Raw genomic sequence first — 24442 nt, forward strand, 5'->3', positions numbered from 1 at the left:
TGTCATCTCCAACTCCCACTCTGTGCTGTCTGAAACTCTCGTTACAGTTGGGTTTACTTTGGAGGCATCGCTTGTGCGCCTGTCTCTGCTGTTTCTGAGCCAAGCAGGCTGGCTGCTCCCTGCCCCTCTCCCTTTCATTAATGAACATGTGGATCCTCAGCTCTCCCACAACCCTGACTCACGCATTCTCCATGTGTGATAACAGGCTCAAAACTTCATTTCTTTGCTGTGTCTCATCTGGGTCCCACAGGCTCCAGCACGTCCCTTCCCCATGTGCAGATCCATGGCTGTCCTCCAGAGCCTTCCTCCAGGTGCCTGCCTGCACATTTTCCCGCCCAGCACAGTCTCTCAGATTTTGGGGTCACATCTCCTACTGCTGGGCTGCCATAAATCCAGGACTGCCTCCCAAAGCCTCCGGCTGCATGTTTTTTCTGGGGGATTTACCTGACCATTGCAAACGTGCACACACTGTTTTTTTCTGTTGCTCCTGCTCAGCACTTTCTCAACATATTTTTGGCCTTCCAAGCTGGGGCAGAGGACAGGAACAACCTCTGAGGTCACTGAGGGTCCAGAGCCTCCCCCAGGATCTCCACCAGCTGCTAGTCCTGACATCTCCAGTGGTTAAATGAGCCCCATCCCTGTACAGGCGTCCCAGCCTTGGGGCTGTCACTCTAGGGGGAACAGAGGACAGATTTCCTCAGGATTTTGATGACTGCTAATTCATTAACAGTCTGAGAAATAAGTAGATCTAAACACAACTTGGAGGGTCTGCACAACTGTCTTTGACCACTCTGGATCAGCATTTAAGCCCCCAGCAGGGAAATTCATACCTTGGACCCCAGAGGGAGACAATTTCCCTTTCCTTTCTCTGCTTTCTCTCTGGCCATCCACTCAAAAGCTTACAGAGATGTTGTAGCTGCTGCATCTAAGCTACCAGAACAAAGTGCCTTGTTGCCCACTGCAGGGTCCTGGGGACAGTTTGGGTGTCTCTCGGTACTGAAACTTTCTATTGATTGTTCTTATTGTTGTCAGCAGGAAGGTGGGAAGGCACTGGTTGGCTCAGCAGGGCAAGTGACAGGTGCTGCCCTCTATTCAATCCAAACCTCTCCTTCCCACCACATCAGGGTCAGGCTGCATTTGGCTGAACACACACATGCTAATTGTAGAAAGCAGTTAATAGGCACAAAGCATTATCTGTATCTTATCTAGTGCCAGCATTTGATTAATTGTTCCCAAAGACTGAGGCTTTTCAGACTTTCATTTTAATTAGGAGGAACAGTTGCCAAAAGCAATTTCTCTCAGGCAACTTTCACCATGTGTTGAAGTATTCATTTATCTGGTATTATTCCAAGGCCGGGTTAAAACAACAACAACAACAACAACAAAAACCACCCTATAAGAACAGCCAATCTGTTCAAATTCTGAGAAGTCTCCCAGACAGCAGCTAGGGGGGAAGAGCTCGCCTTGTGAAAAATCTCCTGTCCTTGGCCCAGCCAAATCTCCCAAGCAGCTTTGTTCCCTGTGTGCACTCCATGCTTCAGGGAGATAAGGAGGAAGCTACTTTTAAGCCTGTTCAAAAATAAGGGAAAATTGTACAATTACCTTCAAGAATGTTTAAAGGCCCACATATTTCAGGGGTGACTTAGGAAGGCTCTTAGTGTAAGAGGCAATCTGCCTTTTGATCATATTCCCTCTAATCCTTCCTCCCTGCCTTTATTACTCATAGGAATTTGTGCATGTAAACACTCATCCAGATGCCTGGTTTGTTTTTATTTATATTGGATGATGGAGCTGTTGTAAGTGCACAATACTTGGGCACAGAGAGTGATTGATGCTGTGCAACAGGAGGGTGCATGTGTCCACAGCTGACTCATGGCACCAGGGGACTATGTTGCACCAAGCAGTGACAATGGTAAGGCTGCATCTGCTTTGCAGACACATCACCTGTGAAATCTAGCCCTGCTGCACAAAAGGTAAGAAAATGTTCCTGACCCAAAGATTTTAGTCTGAAAGCTGACAGTAGATGAATTGTGGAGGAAGAACCATGAGAACAAAAACCACATCCTGTGGGTGCATAGAGATTTAGATACATTAACAGGGTATTTCAGCGACAGAGGCAGCCCCATACATGTTGGCTGCTTGCTTGTTACTGGTTGCATGATTCAGACAAGAAGCAATGGCACCAAATAGCCTGGGGAAAGTGCCATCCAACCAAGGGAACAGATTTCAAAGCTCTGGATGACCCAGGACTTACAGATAAACAACACAAATCCAGAATCACGGCAGAAAATATTTTAGAAGGGTATTTTATCTGTGACAAGTGCCATACGTATATTGTGGAGATGCCTATGAAGGCCCTTGGCAGGTTTAAGAGGTAGGCAAATACAACTAAGAAAAAACTCATGTCTCAAGAAAAGAGAGCCATGTCATCAATAAATCAAAAGGCAAGGTTGGATTACTTATAAAATATTTCAATGTTATTTAAAGCTCTTGCTTTAAATAACAAACCATCAGGTACATAAGTTCCATTCTTTTCATGAGGAATTTCTAGTATTTCATTCTGTTAACACTGACAGAGACCTGTCCATTGAATGGTCTCCTATATTCCAACAAGTTTTATAGTGATACTCTTCACATTTATTTCTTCTCTTGGCAAAGTGAACATAAAAAGAGCTAAGATATTTTCCTTTGCATCATCAAGCTTCAGGTAGCTACTTTGAAACTTTGTAAGGCTAGTTACTAAACTCTGTTCAGGCAGCTTAATGCAAAGCATCACCCTGCATTAAGTTTTAGCAACAGAGGAACCCACCACGATGCACTATGGCATTCACAGACACCACTGTCATGGTATGCATGCAAATGGGTGTCCAAAGTTCAGCATTTCTAAAACAACCAGAACATTCATATGAAAAGCATTTAGACACCAAGAGTCCACCAAAAAATGTGTGGATGAATTAAGTTCTAGGGGGAAAAAGACTCATCAGTTTGAAACAATTGAGGATAATAAAACTTATTAACTGATCATAGATATTGAGCCACTTCCCACAGAGGCACTACAATGGTACAATGAAACTGATAAATGGATGATGCAAAGCTCTTGTCAGGCCTTATCCTGAATACCATGCACCATTTCTAGTCATCTGTGCTCAATAAAAATGGTCTGAAACAGAAATATACCCAGAGCCACCCAGAAAGGATAATCAAGGCAATGAAAAACCTCTCTTCAGAGGACATGGAAAGAGTCCGTGGTTTCAGTCCAGAGAAACAAAAACTAGGAGAAAAGATGATTGCTCTCATCAGTGGGGCAAATACCAAAGGTGGGAACAAGGACTTCTGAAGATAAACATACTGGCAGAAGAACAAAGAGGTATAGCCTGGAAATGAATAAATTTGCACTGGATTCAGAAGAAAACTTCCAAGCATTAGAGAAACGACATTCTGGAACAACACTGCAGTAAAAGATAGGGCAAAACAAACCTTCTTTTAAAACAGAAATTAATAAGTTGAAGAACATAATTATCCAAACCAGTTGCTGTGACAGCAGCGTTCCCTTCAGCTCTATCCTGAGGGTTCCGCAGGTGCAATTGACTCTGTCTTTGATTAGAAAATGAACAGAAGTTGCAGCTTAAAGCAGGGAGTACGTTCCTGATTCAAAGATTTTGCAGAATTCATTAGAAAAACACCTATTTCAGTCATAGACAAAGGGAATAATGGAGCAACTTGGCAATCAGCCATTGCAACTGACCAATCACACAGAACATAACAATCTTGCAAGCTGCCATTTTCTTGAACTAGGTAAGAACTAGAAGTAATTTTAAAAGGACAAATGTTAAGAGTAGTTAATTTTCAATCTGAATTTCAGTTTGGGATTTGTTTTTTTATATGTTCTTCAAGAGGATTGGTCAGAATATAACCAGATAAATACCATTCACTTTGAAAAGACTCATTAATTTAATTTTGAAAAATTGACCACCCCAAAACCTAAATTCAAACACTTTCTCCAATAATGGATTGATAGTGATGTTCATCTTACAACACATATGTCAGGATTTTCACATTCTTATCAGGCAGAAAGCTTCAATAGTTCAATCAGCAAGCTAATTCCCCATTTGACATCTGTTGATACCGCTATGATCTGTGACTATTATACATTTATTTGCAAACCTCACTTTGGTAACGGGCTTTTAAAACTGCAGTTGAAAACCTGATTTTTTTGTTCTTAAGGCAATAGTGCCATCTCGTGGGAAATATTCGGCTTTGTGTCCTATGCTGGGCAAAGGAGGCTGGAGTCTTTCTTAGACAAGCAATTCCTCAAGAAAATGAGACGTAATTTTTTTTTTCTTCCTAAGTTGGCCCCCTCGGCTTAACACATGAACTTTCATCTTAAATGCCTACTAGCCCTTTCTAGTCACTATGGTAAGGTTTTGTAAGGTTTTTGCTCTGCTCCAGGTGTTCTACAAACCACAGTCCCAGTTTGGATACAGCCCGAGGGAGCAAAGGTCCTGCATCCTGCCATGGGCAGGAGGGAGAGCTCCCAGTCCAACTGCAAACAATGCTACTCTGCGTTGTCCAGCAAGACCAGCCTCACCAACCAAGTCCATGCCGTGAGTCCTTGGCTCTGCTGCACAAGTTACACACACATGCAATTGCCAGTTGCATCTTAACCCTGCTTCTCCTGTCAATGTTTTTGGATCATTTTATCTGATTTTGTGCCTCTTCTCTTTTTAATGGCTTTTTCCCTCAGTTTCTGCAGAGTCAAAAGATGAACAACATGTCACAAGCCAGACAGCACCAGACACCTTTTTACATTTAAAATGCTGTCTGTCCTGCAGAGTGAAAACAATGACGATGCATCTGTTTTTTCAACAGTGGAAGAAGTGTGCCAGAAGCAAAGCTCTGTCATCTAGAGAGCTCCATGTGCATGGCTCCTTGGTAAAGATGAAAACTAATGGACACAAATCAGCTTGCTTTTACACAAGGCCGGTTCAAACAGAAATAGGCTGCCTGCTTCAGACTCCAGCATTTTCTGCAAGACTTCTCCCACCACTGTGCTGGTGTTTTTTGACTCCTCAAAGGTTTTAAGGGCTCTCGCACCAAAATCACACCATCTGGGCACCAGTCAACCTTCTTCCTTGTAAGCAAATTCAGGAAAATCTCAGCACACTTTTGTTTTGCTAGTTCCCTGATAAAGATGGTGAGTTATGGAGCCATCAGATAGATATTAACCATAAATAGGAATGAAATACAATCATGTATTCACAGCAAGTTTCCTTTTGCAGTCTGCACTCACTGTTTCAAGACATGCCCAAGAATGAATCCTAGGCTGGTTACTTCCATGATGCTCTTTGTTCAGCATTACCAATGAAGCCAAGTCAGGAAAAGCTGTAAATTGTTACCTTCACTTATAATCCTGGCAAGAGCACACAAGATTTGTATTTATAACACCAGTATTATAAAATGAAACTGTCACACCTATCTATTTCTGTCTTCCTGTATGAGGCTCTAGCCTGTTTCCCTGAACTGTTATACACGTGGTGTAAGACAAACATTCACTCCCAAGCTTAACATTTTTGTGGTGGACAATTTATCACAACTCTCAATAAGTTGTGCTACTATAGTTACAAGAGCATTAACAAAACAACAGTAGAAATGAAAAAAGAAAAGTTTACAAAGAATAGATGTCACCTTGATGTTCAGCATCAAAACTAAATTCACAGCAGGTGAGGTGCTGTAAGATATAAAGAGCATAGGCTTGGTAATTCTCAAAAACACCCCCAAAACAATTTACAATACAGTTTTGGGGTACTAGTTTAAAACACATTTTTTATTCAGACTAATCAAAATGTTATTCCGATTGCAGTTAGTCATTCCTGAAATGTCCATCTGGGTGAGAAAACATATGCTATTAACTGGTATTAATCAACTGAAAACAGTTACATTCAAAATTTCATACACATTTCACTCATTTAATAGCTGAATTATTTGAAGACAGTACTACTTTTAAACCACAAGTTCTTCAGGTTGAAAAGTACACCATACAGTGACTGGAAATGAAACTATTAATTGTACTTCTATATTAAAGGACTGGCACAGTTCTAAGTGTGTCTGGTTTTAGTTGGGTACATTCCTGCCCAAATTACAGCAGCATGAAGAAATAATCAAGTTTCCTAAGCACATGTGTAATGTTCAGGTTAAAGTTGAAGGCTTAACAGTGTGCCTTGAGGAGGACTTCACACTGAACCAGCTGATACTTCACAGGCCCTCATGTGAGCAACTCACCTCAGTCTAAGGAGTAAATAATTCACTTACTTGTGGCATGTAAAGGACTTTCAAAGAACAAAACATTCAATTTATGATTGAGACATAATATCACATAAAGGTTTGCAAAAAGGAAGTCTATCTGCAAGCTCTAACAAATAGGTTTTCATTTCTTTAATACAAAGTTAGAATATTTAATACAACAGTAAGAAAATCATTGTATAGTTAAGACCATTCAAAAATGGCTAACAAAGTTGAAAGAGTACTTAATTCTGGTGGCACTTTCATGGGACGATAAACATTTGCAGTACATAAATGCATATAAGAGTAAAGTTAAAAGGATCCAGCCCTGAGGGATGTAAGGCATATGTCTTCCAGGGAGCATTTTGATAAATTTTGGCCATCACATTTACTTTCTTCAGGCTGTGGAGTATTTTTTGCCTTAAACTTACTACTCATGTCCAAAGCTTCCTACAAGACAACCAGCATCCCAGCTCACTGCTGGCTGTGACTAGGTGGCAGGACCCCACCAACCTGCTGCTCTCAATTTTGTTTCCTATGCTGGGAAAGCCTAGCTAAGATAATTTTTGAATTTAAATCTTCCTTCTGCAGTAGCGAATTTAGCTGAGCCATTTTTCTTCAGCATCTGCTAGTTCTGCACAAGTCTCTATAATTTTGAGCTGTAAACATTGAAGAACAAAGACTGTATATATTTTGATGATATTGTATTTTCTCTGAAATAATTGATAAAATATCCACATGTTTAGACTGGGTCTGAGAGAGCCTTTGAGTTGAGACAGACAACATCAGTATTCAAAGGGCTGACATGCAAGAGAAACTCTTCAGCAATCTCAAAATCCCTCATAAAAATGTTCTATCTACATGAACACCTTGGCCTAAAGGTGGTGCTTCTTTACATTCTGTGTTGTCTCATTTCTGCCGGTCCAATCTGCAAAGAGTTTAAAGTGGCTCAAAATCTAGCCTTCTCTTCCCTGCTAGTAACACTTTGACCATGATCATACTGTTCTAAAATTATCTTCTAGTTGAAGTCTGACTGGCTTTTTTGGCACCTATTAGAATTCACCCTCATTGTTTCTACTTTGCTGTACTTACAAGTGTGGCATTATCCACACTTGTGATTTAGAGGAGAAGGGGAAAAAAATCTTAATTAAGATGTTAAAAACTCTTACTAAAATAGCAAGTCATCAATTTCACATTCATGATCCATTCTTTTATTGTCTTACAATCCACTACAGACTCCCCTTTTTATACATGATTTTGCATTTTTTGGTTAATGACACGTAATCCTTATTGGTTATGCATTCTCTGCACCGCTGTCCTGTGGATAAAAAGCAGCACAGGAGCTATTGTTGGCAACAAAAGCAATCTGATACATAGATTTAATTGGCTATAAATAAGCAGCGCAGGCAACCAATACAAAACAGTATACTGCAAAACAAAAAAGACTATGGGCTGCAAAGTACACCTGAGTAGAATAAAGTTTGTTTAGCTGTTACCATGCTGTGGACCTTCTATTTTTCTGAAAATGGTTTGCTTAGCTCCAAAACATTATGGAAAAGAGAAATCCTAGAGCTGTTTTCTCACTACCAAACAAGACATTGGCTGTCATTTCATTGGTTTTCTCTTACTTTGAGACTAAGTAGTTCTCAGGTAGTTGTTGGGGGAGTAAGATGAAATCGTCCACCAACCATCGTGAATTTGTCTTATGGCAATTTTAGATCTTTGGGAATACTAGTTTCTGGTGGCATCACAAGCATGTGCAAGCCTGGAACTACCTTGCCTTTCATGCTTGTCAAGAAAAACATATGTTCTTCCGTGTAGTCTTAGCTTTCTCAGAGTTGGTATGGAAACTGTCTTTCATAACACAGACATGTCTTGGTAATTATATGCAGAAGACAAACATATTTCTAATTTTTAAAAAAACTACATCTCTTTAGCTCTTGGTAGTTACAAGGTTTTGTGAAAAATCTTCATTATTTTTTTTCTTGAAACCATACTCAGAATATCTAACTGTCTTCTCTTGCCACACAGGTTGCAGTTGCTCCATTTTTCCAGAACTGTGGTGATTTGAGTTATGAGATCATTGCTGAAACATGCAGGTTTCCAAGATTCAGTTATGAACAACAATCAGGCTCTTAAAGAGAAAATATATTGCTTTTTACTTTCTCCTTTGACTTTCTTAGACAACAAAAATGTACACTACATATGTGCATGTGCCATTGTGCCCCCTGAGTTCATTCAGAGTGGGTCTATGACCATAGGGAGAGTGACTCCCTATGTACAGGACCTCATTTTGCTTTTGTTGGTTACTAATGGGCCTAATTCCAATGAAAATACGTCTGTAGACTAGAGTCAACTCATGGGAACCATTGCTAAAGTCTGCCTGAAATCTGATCCTGTGCCAATGAGCCTTGTGCCAAAGTCTTAAGCCACACAAGTAGAGAGAAAGTGCATGGAAGTGTAAATCTGCATAGGATCCTTGGAAAGGGATCACAAAATCTGTTCCTGCAACTTAATTTCAAGAACTAAATAGTTTCAGAACTAACAAAAATATATTTGTTCATGTTATTGCTGTAGTATTAATGAGCTGTCCCATTCCACGGCATAGGGTAAATAAGAGGGCACAGAAAAGAATTTTCCCTCCTTATATTCCAAAATTTTGGGGACCAATTTGGGGAAAACTCCACATACCTTTGAAGCATCAGATATTGACTGTAATGGGACAGTGCAGCTGGTGAATTACACCTCAGCTCTATTATGACATTTTCTGTGTAAAAGCACAAAGATCCAAGCACTCACTTGTGTGGCTTGTACTAAAAGTTGGTCCTACAGATCATGTTCTGAGAGACATTATCAGTTCTCAAAAACAAAAATGCTGATAACAAAATAAACATTTACAATGGGAACAAACTATTTAAAGTGCTAGAATAAAGTCACAGAATCACAGAATGGTTTGGGTTGGAAGGGACATTAAAGATTGCCTAGTTCCAAACCCCCTGCCATGAGCAGGGACGCCTTTCACTAGACCAGGCTGCTCAAAGCCCCAACCAACCCGTCCTTGAACACTTCCAGGGATGGGTGTCAACAACTTCTGTGAACAACTTGTTTCAGTGCCTCATTGCCCTCACAGAAAAGAATTTCTTCCTAAAATTTAATCTAAACCTATCCTCTTTCAGCTTAAGGCCATTCTACCTCATCATATCACATGCTCTTGGCAAAAGTCCATCTCCAGCTCTCTTGTAGGCTCCTTTTACATATTGGAAGGTGCTATAAGGTCTCCCCAGAGCCTTCTCTTCTCCAGGCTGAGCAACCCCAATTCTCTGAGACTGTCTTCATAGAAGAAGTGCTCCAACCCTCTGATTATCTTGATGGCTCTCCTCTAGACTCGCTCCAGCAGGTCAACATCTTTCTTGGGTTGGAGCCCCTGCAATAATCTAGGCAGGGTCTCAAGAGCAGAAGGATCAAACCACCTCCCTTAACCTACTGGTCACGCCTCTTTTGATGCAGCCCAATGTGGTTGGCAAGCGCATTTCTGAGTCATTGCTGCCCTTGAGCTTTTTGTCCACAAACACCTCCAAGTCCTTCTCCCCAGGGCTAGTCTTGACCATTCTCCACCCAGCCTGTATTTGTGCTTGGGATTGCCCCAGTCCAGGTGCAAGAGTTTGTACTTGGCCTTGTTGAACCTCAAGAGGTCCACACAGGCCACTTCTCAAGCCTGTCCAGGTCCCTATGGATGGCATCCTTTCCCTCCGGCACATTGACCACACTGCCCAGTTTGGTGTCACCAATGAACTTGCTGAACGTGCACGGTCCCACTGTGCATGTCACCAACAGAGTTATTAAAAAGTGCTGGTTCCAATACCAATCCCTGAAGAACACCACTTGTCACCAGCCTCCACATAGACATGGAGCGACTGAAAGCATGAGTACAACCATCTGGGCTGTTTTTCTGCCCACTTTCAGTCCATCCATCAAATCCATGTCTCTCCAGTTTAGAGACAAGGATGTCATGCAGGACAGTGTCAAATGCTTTGCACAATGCTTTATCCACTAGTCCAGGTAGATGACGTCTGTTGCCCTTCCCTCATCCACCACTGCTGTAGCCCCACTGCAGAAGGCCTTGAGCTTCACACTCCCCACCAGCTGCTCCTTGTTGGTGAGCATGAGGTCTGGCATACACCCCCCTCCCCCCCCCCATTGGCTCCTCTGTCACTTAGAGAAGGAAGTTATCATCAATGCTTTTCTGGAACCTCTTGAACTGCCTGTGCCCTGCTGTGTTGTTCCTTCAACAGGTATCAGGGTGGTTGAAGTCCCTCATGAGAACCAGGGCTTGCGAACATGAAGCTGCTTCTACCTGTCTGTAGTGGGCCTCATCAGCTCAGTCTTTCTGGCCAGGTGGCCTGTAGCAGTTCCCCACTTACCATGTCACCTGTTCCTGCCCTTCCTTTAATCCTTACCCATAAGCTCTCAGTCAGCTCCTCATCCATGCCCAGGCAGAGCTCCATGCACTCCAGCTGGTGGACAGAGAGGGCAACACCACTCGTCTCCCCTGCCTTTCCTTCCTAAAGTGCCTTTGCCCTTCCATTCCAGCACTTCAGACATGAGAGCCACCCCACCACTTCTCAGGATGACAATAAGGTCATAGCCCTGCAGGCATGTGCACGTCTCTACTTTCTCCTGTTTACTCCCCATGCTGCCTGCTTTTTTAGAACAGAGGAATTTAAGCTGGGACCCTGGTGAAGCTGAACTTCTGCCTGGAGTGGCTGGAACTCCTTGGTGCTGTTACTTCTCCACTGACCTGCACACCCTCTCCAGGTTCTGGCCATCTCTTTCTGGCTCAGACATCTAACTGGTATGAGTGGGATGTCATGTCATCTCACATCTTATCACTGTTAAATCTCTTTGGTGTCTCTAATTTTTACACTTAAAGTGCAATAAATGTCCACAGTAGAGATAACTGGACAGCATTTTTTTCACCAGATTCACAACAATTACTGATCTATCAATATGGTATGAAAGTCCAGTAAGTGTGACACTGAAGAGGCCTCAATCAAATATTTCAAGCCTACAAATACTCTTGTATGTGGCACACTTTCAAAATACTTTTAGTGTCAAACTACACATTTTTATTATAATAATTTCTAAGTAATAATGTATTTAAACAAGGACTACTACTGCCTTGCTAAAGCACACGAGTGCATTCATACAAAAATGTCAATAAAGGCCTGGGGATTGCTGGAGTATTGGCAGTTTATGACTGTTCTGTGCAACTTCTGCATTGTAGTTAGAAAATTCAGTTTATCACGAAGATATATTTAAAAGGTTGCTGTGTGAGACTGGCACATCCTGAGATTATCACTATTTTCTAAAACTGTAAATAAGCACGAATTAATTACATTGTTTTCAAGTAACAGCTAACCTCAACATTTTGCAACATTCACCATTTAGGTTATATTAAAGATCCTATCAAGATAAACTGCATCATTTGGAATCTGTGGAAAGCAAACATTCTAGATGCAATAATTCTATCTCCATCTGCAAGATTACATCATGGGTTCGTGAGAGCTTTGCAGATTTTGCCAAATGATCCTGTACTGCGTGCACTTTTTTTTTAAAATCAAAAGAGTTTAGTTTCTAAAATTATAAATAAGCCTTCTATAATTCTAAAAAACACACTGCACACAAACTCCATTTGAAGTGACAATTGCCATTCACATTATTGAGAGATTTGAGGTATTTCTGAAGAGAAGAGGCACCAGCAAAGTTGTTGAATCCAGATGCATTGCACCACAGGAACATGTTCAGTTAGTACCCTATGGAAGGAAAAGGTACATTTCAGTACAACTATATTTTCTAAATCTCTAAACTGGGTTAGCTTCAAGATAGGCACACATTCATACTGCCTGAAATCCCTCATTTCACTGTCACCACTGAGCTATCTCTTTGGAATTTGAAAGGCAGGGAGCCAGCAGGTGTGCAGCAGCAAACTGTCTCTTGTGTAGGGAAGGGAGAAAGTTTTACTTACTACAGCACTGGCCACAATGAAGGCAAGCAGCAGAAAGAAACCATGACAGTGGTCCCAGTAAAGTGAAAAAACAAGCTCTCCTCCAAGTCAGAAATCTCAGCATTTTTCCACACATAAAGAAAGGGCTACCCAATTTAAAAGTAAGACTTGGGCAAGTATTATAGAATCAAAGATGTTCAACATGTTATTTTGTTTCTTTGTTCAAACATTCAGGGGCTTAATGTGAAAACCATGAATCATTAGGAACCAACATGCCCACTTACTTGACGTTTTGACCCTCACTGTTGAAAGACTGCGGCTTCGAGTCACCTGCAAGACAAATAGAAAAGGAAAATCAGGTGTGCTAAAGAACTGTACCCAAGAAAGCCACCTGGAGACCCATCAACATTCAGAAAATTTGCACATGTCTATCAGTGCAGCTCTACTGTTATAAAGTCAAGTTCAACAACTTTCTAGGATTTTTTTCCACAGCCTGCACGCACACAAAAAAGTGAGCCCTACCCAAAGCCTCTCACGATTTCAATATTCACATTTAAGTTGAGGGCACCTATGTCCATTTAATAAGATGGGCTAACAATTAGAAAAATATACACATTTTTTACAGAAATAATTTAAATTGTTTTGTAATTATAGCATATACAGAACTCTGCTAAGGTTTCTCATATTTGTATCACCTCAGTTCTTCCCTTCCTGTTCACCCTACACTTATTTTCTGCTCCTTTGATGCATTCAGTAAATTAGGAGTAAATTTAGGTTACTAATTCCAGGAGGCAGGAACTATGTGTTGTATATGTACTCCAAGATGACTAAAACACTTCCAGATGATGTAATTATTTATTCAGAAGGGCACTAAAGCAAGGGGAGCAGGGGGAAAGCATTCCAAGATACACAGTTGATACTTCTGAGAATTACTACTTCTCATACAGTATCTCTACTGATCATTTTACCAAGCAGCTATCTGTCAGTTCAGCTTCACCTCATTTGAGACCTTCAAGCAAAGGCCTTTTTTTCCCAGTGTTAAAATGTACATGTGGCACATCAGCATTTTTAATAGGTTGCCTACATTCCTAGTTAAAAGGCTTGATGCTGTTAACACTACAAACATTCAGCTGAGGCTTACTTGACCAGACCGGAGACGACGGCCACAGCTGCAGCTTCTGCTTCTAATTCTTCTTCTGCGAGAACACTACAAGGGAAGAGTTTGACAAACCTCTTTTGAGAGAGAAGGTTTAATAAAGACAGACTCTGCAAGCAGACTTGCCATGCTGGAGACAAGGTTTGAGGACAGAGAGGAAACAGAGTAAGCTTTCTCCTTAGAACAGGCTCTGCCAACAACCATACATCTGCATAATTAATACATTAAGGAAAATGGAACTATTCATCCTAAATACAGGATGAGGCACTAAAATCTAATTGATATTTGATATACTACTTCACCCATAGGGAACAGTTAAAAACTTACTTTTTAAATTTTAAAAACAGTGTTGAAATTCACTGACTTCCCTTAACATATTCCTTAACAAAATACATACCAGAACGATTTTTTTAGTGACTACCTCTCCCTTCACAATTACAGCACCATTTTCCATCAGAGCAGGCCAGACGTGATAGGCCACAAAGGGAGCTGTGAAATCTGAGTCACAACTACGATAGTACCTGTTGAAACACACAATTCAAGAAATGTCTGCATATAAGTGCCAAAAGATAAATATGTTTCAAATCATCAATGCTGATAAAAAGCAGCTACAGCTCTAATATCTTTCTTGACAATTTTTCCACATCACAAAAGTAAGTACTCTTTAGGTGATCCTGTAAAAGAAATGCACTTGGAAGACAGACTTAACAGAACATACTGTTTACTTATACTGACAGATATTCCAATAAAGCCATCTAACATTCAGAAGGCCACTAGACCTTAATTTTTGCATAAGCCCACACAAGCTAGGGCCCCTGTGTCCACTGACAGATCAAACCTTCTGAGCAGCAATCTGGCAAGCACATTCATCCCCTCTTCCTGAAATACCTTGCTAAAACAAGCCCACTATAAAGGATATTACAGAAATAGTCAACTAGGAAGTTACATCCTAGTATCTTATGAGACATCAGGCAACTTGATTAGCAAGATCCTCATATATTAATAATGAAACAGTGGCATTTTAGTGATGAAAAATTAAATCAAAGGTATATATACTGCATCTCTAAGTCTGGAATACTGGCTAACTAACATGTTTGGCTTTATGGGTTCAAACTCAGAACAAATACCAAATAACAGAAATTTTTAAAAAGCAATGCATTTATACTTTAGTAATGTATTACAATAGCAAGTCATACAAAACAATGTCACAACCAGAGGCATGAAGCAAGGCATAGGGTACAATGATGTTTGGCTAGCCCTTTATAGAATGGTATCACACATAACAAACAGAGATACTTTAATTTCTACAAGTTTTGCTCTATCTCTGTGTACCATGTATACATGCCACACATGTAAAGATATACACATGCCACATTTATCTAGATAGATAGACAGACAGATTGAGTATGTGTCTCCCACAGCAGCACACAAAAACATGTTACATGTGGTTTTTTAAGGCCATACACACCGAGTAGGTGGAGAAAGCATCCCAAGACTATACCACAGTGTTACTGCTTCTTAATTTAGCCAATAGCTTTGAGTGTCAAAAGCTAACTGTCCAGGATTTGGATAGGATCATTGAGTAGTCCTGTATGACTTTGCACTCTCCTGTCGAGAGTCTACTTTCATCTTCTCTATTTCTCTCCTTGACTTCTCAATCTCTTCAGCACCTAGAATCCATTGTATTCTAAATTATTATTAGAAACCTCCTTAGTGATGTAAGGTGCTTTTTTTTATGCAAAATAAGGAATTTTGTATGACCTATCAATCCCATTAATTTTCTAGACAACAGGGAAGCACCCTACAGTTCTCTGCCTGCTAAAAAAGCAGCCTGACCCTATAGAAAAAAGAAAAATTATGTCATGGTGTGAATTTCTTTTAACAAAATTCCCATTTTTAAGAGGCCATTTTGGTTTTGCTCAGCTCTAAACCAGAAGAGATGGGAGCGTATTAATACTTGTATGCTGTACAGCAGCCACAGCCTGGAGGTTGCAGGAAGTATGTTGATGATCCAGGTAACAGACACCAACTGCCAGATCCCAGTAAACATGACTTTTACAGAACAGGCCAGTACGGAGGAACAAAGATGCAAACATTTTTAAAAATGCAGATAGAAACTAAACAGGGAAAGCTGATGATAATTTTCTTTTTAAATGATAAATTAAATATGGTCTTGAGACAGAGGTTTATCCAGAAAATTGCTCTGCTGTTCACTAAAAAAAATTGTTGACACTTGTCTACATGCTGGTATTTATACACTATCATAAACCTTAAAGACATATCAAATTCTACTACAGGCTAGGTTTTTTTGCACCAATTAATGTTTAGCAATCTTAAACTTTTTTATTAATCAGGAAACAAGTAGACTACACAACCTTTAATGGTAAGAGTCTGACTGAATATAAAGATTTCTTACATGGTCCTATTGAAAAGCTCTCCATCAACACCAAGGGCAATATCAAGAGGAGGAATGAGCATCTGCATTGAAAAAGCCAAACAGCACAACTCTCGAATCAAAGTGCGCATCACAAAGAAATCAACTTCTGGTGGATATGGAATCTTTGGGTTCACGTTCATGGAGCAAACCACTTCCTGAAAATAAACATACATGAGTCATTTGCACTCACTAACAATTTTATTGGCAAGCAAGTATAGAAATCCCCCCCTAAATATGCCTCTCAGCCTTCTACATTTAAAAAACAGTATAAAAAGCTCATAGTAATGCTGCCCTCGACTATGCCAGAAAACAATAGCTTCAGAAAGAATGTGCTGCTATAAACAAATAAAACAAGCTATTACTAAGTCATACATATACTAGTCCTAGCACTGTTGTTTTGGAAAGTAAACTGCTACAAGTCCATACAATAACTTTTTTCGCCTTCAGGTTACAGTGCATGTCTAGTTTGCATATTCTGAATTTACTAGCTCCTGAAAGAGATCACCACGTCACTTCCCCGCTGCCCTTGACTTACCTGGACACTCTGACAAACGTCATAGAGATCCTTGTGGCGAGCTATATAATCCAGGGCAGCAACTTCAAGTGACTCAGGTCCCACGTGATCTAGAGCCAAAGTCTCTTTTACACTTATTTTGAGCTTCCAGAAGGCCATCTTTGCTGCACGAAAAGACTCCTGCAAACATAAAGAACATCAAGTTAAATACAGGAGACCAAGACTAATTTTTTATCAGTTATCTGAGAAAATTAATTTAACACACTGTCATCATAATAAGGAGGAACATAATATACTGCTGTAAAGGAGAAAGTTAACTCATCAGGAAGGAATTCTCTGATTGAGTGTAATTGCAGAAGATAAGATTGAAAAGCTTCCCACCTAACCTTCTATATTTGCATAGGATTCCATCACATACCCATGATCAGTTGCAAACACATTCAAAGGTACCATGAGCATTAGCATTTTATGTGACATGTAAGACCGGAACACCTCGTTTGTTTTTGGGAAAAGAGGTTGAACTGGAGAGTGTAAACTGAATGACAGTTGAGAGAAAAAACTTCCAGTAAGTTAAATGTGCTTGGGATCACACACATTAAGAGATGCTGCTTTCTGACACAGGTATGTGTTACATCACTTTTATAGAAAAGAAGATTCCATACAGAAAAAATGAAAACAACTTTCTTCACACCGAGCTCACGGTAAATGTGAGGCATCTGTGTGGTTTCAAGGGACCCAATTAAACTAAAAAAGCACATAACTACAAGCAAAAGGAAAGCATGATATGGAAAGATTTTTAGCTTTGAGTGTTGTAGTATTTAATGCAGCATTCCCAAAATAATTTTTCTAAATAAGGCCAACGTTGATCACTCTTCAGACCAAATCAGTCTTGTTTTAGTACCTGTACTGTAAACCATTGACCCTGTTCCAATCTTGGGACAGGTCAGGTAGGACACTACATTGACTGTTCAATGTAGAAGTGTGAGGGAAAGAAAGAAAAATCAAAATAAATAAAGGAAGAAAGCTTTTCTTCTCTGCACTTGAGAGAAATGCTAATTTATCCACAATTTAATCCAATGCAGACATAGTATTTTACAAAACACTTCTGGCCTATAAAACAAGAAATACTATTTCTTTCTTACCACAGCTGCAATGTATATTATCCTCTGCACCGTCTCCATGTCACAGATGAATGCCCGCAAAAGAGTCTCTGCATCCAAGCGTTCTTGAGCATAAATGAAGCCAAAGCGGGCTATGATGCAGGCGCGATGCGAAGCATTGACCCGCCCCGCCCGAGCAGGTGACCAGGTCCTCACGGAAACGGCGCTGCGTGACTTGCTCACACTGCACCTGAAAGGAGAGCGGCTCCGCACAAGCCTACGACAGATGTGCAAAGAAGCTTCACGTCACTTTACCATCCTCAGATGTTTTTCCCTAGGGCAGATTTTTTCATCAATTTAATTTTACAAGGATAAGGTGAGATTTTTAGCCAACGTAATTAAAGAAGCTGCAGCTGGTTAGTCTAATATGAAGGCATTTGCATCAATATGTTTTATGGGATAAAGCCTAAATGGTAAAAGTAAAGTAATTCCTAAAGCACGTGTAGCCAAGCAGTTTGCTCCTAGGAAACACACTTTTAACTAGTAATATTTTGGAGATTTGTTCCTCTTTCAGTACCTCTGAAGAGTACAGTTGAAGTCAAACAAGTGAAAATTGAACACTGTACAATTATAGGGCAGAACTTGTTACAAGAGCACTCATCAACAAAAAAACCTCTTTATTCCATACAGTTGCTCTCAATGTATTTTGTAAAGCTGCATTATTTGCTGTTTTGTCTGAAACTTAACATAGATGCTTTAAAATAAAATATTTGGGCACTAGAAGAAATCATCTAAAGAGTTTATGTTCCCTCATAAAGTAAAAAAAGCTTAGCTTTTGTTTATACTTCAAATGAGGAGGAAATTCACGCTACGTAACATGACCAATTTCTACAATTCAGTGACTTCTCTGAATAAGGCCTCTACCTGCTCTGGAGAAGAGACTTTTGGGCATCCAGGAGAGAAATCTCATCCCGTAGTGTTTGAATCTCCTGTTCATAGTCATTCAGTTGCTGTAACTGCCTCAAGGCTTTGCACTCTTCAGCACGGGAAGCCCTCAGACTTAATCACACAGAACAGTCAGTGACAAGATGTCTTTCTATCAATGTAAGCTATCTATCAACTAATCCTCAACATCAAGCAACAGGAGCAGAAAAAAGAGGAAAGTTATTGAGCAAGCTCAAGGAAAAATCAAGAGTTTAAAAAAGCATAAAACAAAGAAGACCCTTAATCTTACTTTAAATTGTATAAGTGTATTGTGGCAGGAGAGTGGATACACTACACTCCGCGCTACAGGAAAAATCACTGGCTAACATTTGGTGTCCTTAAGCTAGCTCAGATGATGAGGTCTAATAGAAACTGACTTCTTTCTCATATTTAAGATGTTAACTAAACCAGTTCAGTTTTCTTTTCTACAGATCAAGAACCTAGGTATTTTCTTCTATCATGCTCTCGGGCTCTTTTCTTTGCTGTAATATATTAGTCAGTCAAAGGACATCACAAATGTTATTCAACTGATACCAAAAGCTAACAGTTCCTCTCCTGCTGTCCCCAAGAAAAGGAGTGTTTCTTAAAGACTGGCAGACAAGCAAGTTTATCTTCTGTCCTTTACTCTTACTTAATATTAAAAACTATCCCAACATCTCTGCTTTCCCTCTAAACACCAGTATTACTGTTGCTTTCCCCTTACCAAAAGTGGAAGGAAAAAATAAAAAAATAAGTTTTCTATTTATTTTGAAGGTATTCAGTTTGTCCTTCCTTTTCTTTACTGGAGGACCCTGGTGAGATTTCTGAGGATCTGAACTAACGAAAGCTCTAACACTTATCAATTGACAAGATTCTTGTTCCACCTTTTTAAGGAGCAGGCGGATTGAGATGACGACATGTAATAAGGCCAGCAACATCTGCTAAGAGGAAAGACTGCCAAGTTCCATCCTTAGCTCCTTCAGGAAGGACTTCTAGCAGAATAATAGTAAAAGAGGGCTAAAGAATTCTACTGTAAAGGACAACTGGGAAAGAAAAGCAAATTTGGGAAGATGAGTTCTAGAAATAGGCATGGGGAAAATCCAAACTGATACTCTTGGAATCACTTAGTAAGGGCATGAAATTATATCACTTTATGTATTGACCCAAGACTTCTGAACATTCATTGTTCTCATGCTAATAGGATGCATGAGAATGTGTCTGCCACTTGGAGCTACCTCCTAAATGACTCTGGAACTGGTAATAACTGCACAAATTTGTATCTGAAGCAATTTAGTAATTTTTATATTACCATGCTCCACAAAATATGATTTATGCAACTAGGCAAAAATTGTTCGGGTCCAGTCACTTATCTGGAAATCCAACTCTCTTCCTCCATCTTCCAACAGTGGCTTTTATCTTCTCGGATCAATTATGTAGCATAATTAATTGTAATATTTTGTAGGTCCTTCAATAGATGTTATACTATAGCCACTCAATTGATTTTTTTATTTAGGGTTTGCTCAGCATGCAACATTTCGTAGACTATAACTCCACATGGGATTGTCATGGACTATACAAAACCTTTTTATGTAGAATACTAGCATGTTTTCCAACACCTCTGCCAGAAGCAAAACTTACCAAGTCAATTTATGAATGTGTGTGTGACTGTATCATTTGTACCCCACTTTGGATACATACACATGACACAGAGCCTAGATGCATTTTGAAACTCTGGCTTTAGGCCAGAAATGAAACATTTTACAAATCTTCATCAGTCTTTAGATGTCAAAGGAAAAATGTGGCTTGTTGAAAAACAAAAAGCAAACAAAAAGAAATTTCCCTACTCTTGTTCCATCTGCTTGATCTGCACACGAGTTGCATACAGTTTGTCCTCCAGCTCTTGCAGTTGACAACTCTGATTGCTGGCGGAATCTCTCAGCTGTAGCTCTCCCCCAAGTGAACCCTACCAGGAAACAAAGTCACACTGCTTAAATGTTCTACCTTACAGATTCCCTCAGCAATGTACTATAGAATTATTGGCAGACGTATTTCTAAATATTTCAGTAATGACCATTTCTAAAGAAATTGAGAACAAAAACAATTGCATTCTCTCTGAGACATAAGCAATACCTTTCAGGCACACCAAACAACGACTCAATTATCTCAAGAAAAATATTCACTTATTGTATACCTCATGGTAGAAATTATGGAAGGTCTGCATATGCAGATCTACTGCCTGAATCATCAGAACAAAGCATTCTGCAGATGTGTTGCACAGTTGGTTTTTTTCAGTTAGTCAACTTCTGATTGACTACGGCATCAACTCAAGTAAACTTTTTGGGAATTCATGTATACAAAACAACATACATAAAACAAAAATACAAAAAAAAGTTATTAGAACAGAGGAGGCACGTATTGTTATTCCAGAAAGCACACTACTGCACATGCAGTCTTGAACAACCCATAAAATGACCTGATAGTACTGGAATTAAATAAGTAACTGTGCATAGGCTTTTCTTTAAATTTTGAATGTCACATGCAATGACAAACCTGTAACTGGTATGCCTGGTGTACTGTCATTTAATAACATAATTAGTTTATATTTTGTGGCGGTTTTGGCAGAAGCCTGCTCCTGCATTATACTAGAATCTGACTCTTAAGGGATATCACTTTTTATTTGTCCCATTTTAATTATGAAAGATTTTGACAGAGCAGGTGTAAAAATGAGAAACCAAAGAACATGGAGACATCACTGTCAAATCTCAGGATCTTGAAGATCTTCCTCTAATCTGAATTAGCCAACTCTCTCATTTTCTTTCAAAGCAGAAAGTCACAACTGATCTGTCTTTTCTGACAAACTGTTAGTATTGCAGCCCCTTCAGTAAATATGAAATACATACTAACTCCAAATACCATGGCAGGAGCATGGTGGTATCACAACACGCAGAAGCACTTCTTTTTTTTAACTCTTCAGGAAATAGTATAATGTCGATTAAGAGTTTTTCTTAAAAAAAAAAAAAAAAAAAAGCTCACAGAATAATGTATGGAGTTTATGCACACCTTCAGCTTTCACATGTATTTTCACATAGTGTTATTTTTTATAAGACATCTGGCATAAATATGATGTCTCTGCAAATGTAAGCATAGCAAATCTTTACCTAGAAAACGAAAGCAGTATAATAACATAGACTTCTTATACAATGCAAATTCCTCCACAATAGCACGGCTGTCTCCATAGGTGTCCCCATGAGCAACAAAGGACATATTTCATTAAGTAAAATCTGAGAGGGAGGCTAATATTAACAGAAAGTCATTAAAGCTCTTCTGGAGGTATAAATTCACATGGTTCTATTCCCTTAAAATAAGTTTCTTACACACCTCAGTGATAGAGAGGCTCTTTTCACCTCCTGAAGCTAGGCTTGGCAGGAGACGGTTTTTTATTGTGTCTGCACCTTCATTAAGAGTATCTAAGAAAACACATACATTAAGAAATGGTGAGAACACTTATAGAAAGAGCCAGAGCTGGAAAAAATGTCACATGTGAAACGTGTTAGTAATTAGACAAGGCACTGACTTACCTTCTCGAGATGTTTCATTGAGAATTGAGAAGAGCCGCTTTTGAATTGCAGTGTTCAATTCTAGTATTTCACAGCATCGGTTCAGATTTTCACCAAAGGAATTCATCTGTAAATAATGTTCACTGATACATCTGTGTAATCTTTCTTACTTACAGTTATTCCTGTTACAATAGTGGCATTTTTCCCACCCTATAATTACATCTTCCCAACCTTTTCTTACTGAATCCATTAGAATACTTGTCTTTCAAGGTTCACATTTTTAATAGGCAAATGAACAAGACATCAGGATTTCTATGACCCAGTTAATTCACTACTTGAGAAAACATACTCCTTTTCCATCATAAAGAGGCTGCAACCACAAGCATCTCTAAAAGAAGAATCATAGTAATTGTGAATCTGAGTTACAATCTTTCAACAGTTATTCAAATAATAATCTAGGAAATCGTTGGATTAAAAAAAATATAGTCCAAAATCTGGTTTTCCATATTAGCTGAAATAATACATACAAGGCTCTTATCTCGCTTTGTCAGCAGTCACATGAAGCCTCCATGCAATTTCACCTGATTTTTAAGAGTTACAAACTGAAACAAATACTACTGAAGAAGGAGAAAAACCCAGCATTATGCCTAGAAAACAGCAAAACGACATCACTTTCAGCAAATGCAGTTTTGAAAAGGAGCTGATGGGGGTTAATCTGTCCAGGATACTACTGCATCTGCCAGGAAAATACACACTTTGTACCTGCTTCCTTAACCTTTATCTGTAGCCTGTGTATCACCTTCCACATAGATCACCCTCTAGGTCTTCAGATTTTAATGACTCCATATGGTTTTTACAAGCTTCCAAAACAGCTGAAATTCCCACCCATGCCCCCATCAGCTTGTGTTTTAATTACTGCAACATGCTTTCCTCAGGGAGCACAGTCAACCTGCTCACCTCCACAAGAACACGGCTGCAAAGTGCATTTTTCCAGCTCATTACAGCGACGTAACACCCACGGTGTTTCCATCTGCCAGCTCCTCTTTTTCTGAAACAGCAGCCTAAAACTGTTCATTTCCCAAGACCTGAAAGACTATTCCCAACTCACTTATTATGGAGAGGTCAGCCCCCACTACTGCTCAGCCCTCCTACCCCCACCATCCATTTGCAAGATTTTAAAATGCATGGCACTGTTCCTCCTCTGGCATCTTCTGTGGTAGTTCTACCAGCTAGTCTCAAACTCCTTAAAACTGTCCTTTGCCACGAATCCTGCAGAGTTACACTGGCTATGTAACTGTAACTCCTATCCACCGTGAAGTAAAGAAAATGAACTGACTTCCCCCTGAAAACGCTGCATCTGTGCTCAGCACCTTTTCTCACCAACCACAGCACACAGCAGTTACAGGCTCGTGACCAACTATCTGCATCCAGAAGCTACAGAAACCTGGGGACGCAGAAGTGAAAACTCTCTTAAGATTTTCCGCTGAGCAAAGTTACAGCTGTCAAGTCTCATGTTCCTTCACCTCATCTTTCCCTAAAATTACACCTACACTATTTCCCCCTTTTCACCTCCTGAGTTTCCTGTTCCTCCTGCTTAGATACCACTACACCCATCTGCAGCCTTCTCCTCATACCCGAAACTCTTCCCTCACACTCGCTTCCCCCGTTCTGAAGCCCTCCGGCGGCCGTGCTGCCTTGCAGCAGCCTCTCAGCTCTGACAGGTTTCCCCACCCAGAAGAGTTGGGATGCTGGATAACCCGTTATCGCTCTCAGCACCCTTTTTCCTCACGTTCTCCTGACTGTTCCGGGGCTACAGCCGATTGCTTCTGAGCACAGCCCCCCCGTGGCCCTTCCACCTGCCGGTCTTTTACTCCAACGCTCTCCTCTGTTCTAAACACAGCCGGTACCGCTCAAACCTCGCTTTCAACCTCCAACCCTTGTTTTCAGGGAACCTTGTCATGGACAAAAAGCCAAACAGCCGAAGCTGTGAGCGCTTTAAAGGTGTTAGAACTGCGCTGACTGGATGCGCGTGCGGGGCAGTGTCCCAAACCGGCCTGTGGAACGCCGAGCGGAGGCTGCTGCCCCGGGGAGCGGCAGAACCCACCTCGTAGTCCCGTTGCCAGTTCTCCAGTTTCTCCTGCAGCTCCCGGGCGCTCCCCGAGCCCACCAGACTCCTCAAATCCTGGGCCATGGCTAAATATCAGCTCGCTCCCGGGGGCGCTGCGCTGACTCCCCTGCCCCTCCAGGAGCGCTCCTCGGGCGGCGCAGCTGTAACGGAGAAAGTACAGCCAGCCCGGCCCCCCTGCCCTGGGCTGCGCCGCGTCCGAGGGCCTGTACAGCCGCGGCGGTGACGCGAGGGCCGGCGCGGCGGTGGCGGTGCCACGGTAAACCGGCGGCGGGGGAGCGCGGCGCCTCCCGGGGAGCGGGGACGG

General features: G+C 40.6%; 1 protein-coding gene across 3 annotated transcripts; it reads right to left on the reverse strand.

Annotated features, from left to right (window-relative positions):
• Positions 1-11379: 11379 nt before the first annotated feature.
• Positions 11380-24424, reverse strand: SPATA18 (spermatogenesis associated 18). 3 transcript variants are annotated; one of them, XM_042053587.1, is made up of 12 exons: positions 24115-24424; positions 22032-22137; positions 21832-21920; positions 20298-20416; positions 18415-18549; positions 17533-17767; positions 16412-16570; positions 15856-16031; positions 13837-13960; positions 13425-13490; positions 12568-12613; positions 11380-12092 (listed from the first exon to the last, which is right to left on the reverse strand). In XM_042053587.1, exons 1-12 carry the CDS (start codon positions 24199-24201, stop codon positions 12085-12087), a joined length of 1350 nt encoding a protein of 449 aa, XP_041909521.1. In that variant the 5' UTR covers positions 24202-24424; the 3' UTR covers positions 11380-12084. The 3 variants fall into 3 exon arrangements, with proteins under 3 accessions (XP_041909521.1, XP_041909522.1, XP_041909523.1); XM_042053588.1 differs by lacking the exon at positions 18415-18549; XM_042053589.1 differs by lacking the exons at positions 21832-21920; positions 24115-24424 and having other exon boundaries at positions 22032-22131.
• Between the last annotated feature and the right edge of the window lie 18 nt (positions 24425-24442).

Source organism: Corvus kubaryi, unplaced genomic scaffold, assembly GCF_017639235.1.
Source record: "Corvus kubaryi isolate FWS band 111438036 unplaced genomic scaffold, C.kubaryi_AGA036_p1.0 split1-131, whole genome shotgun sequence".
Classification (NCBI taxonomy): Eukaryota; Metazoa; Chordata; class Aves; order Passeriformes; family Corvidae; genus Corvus; species Corvus kubaryi.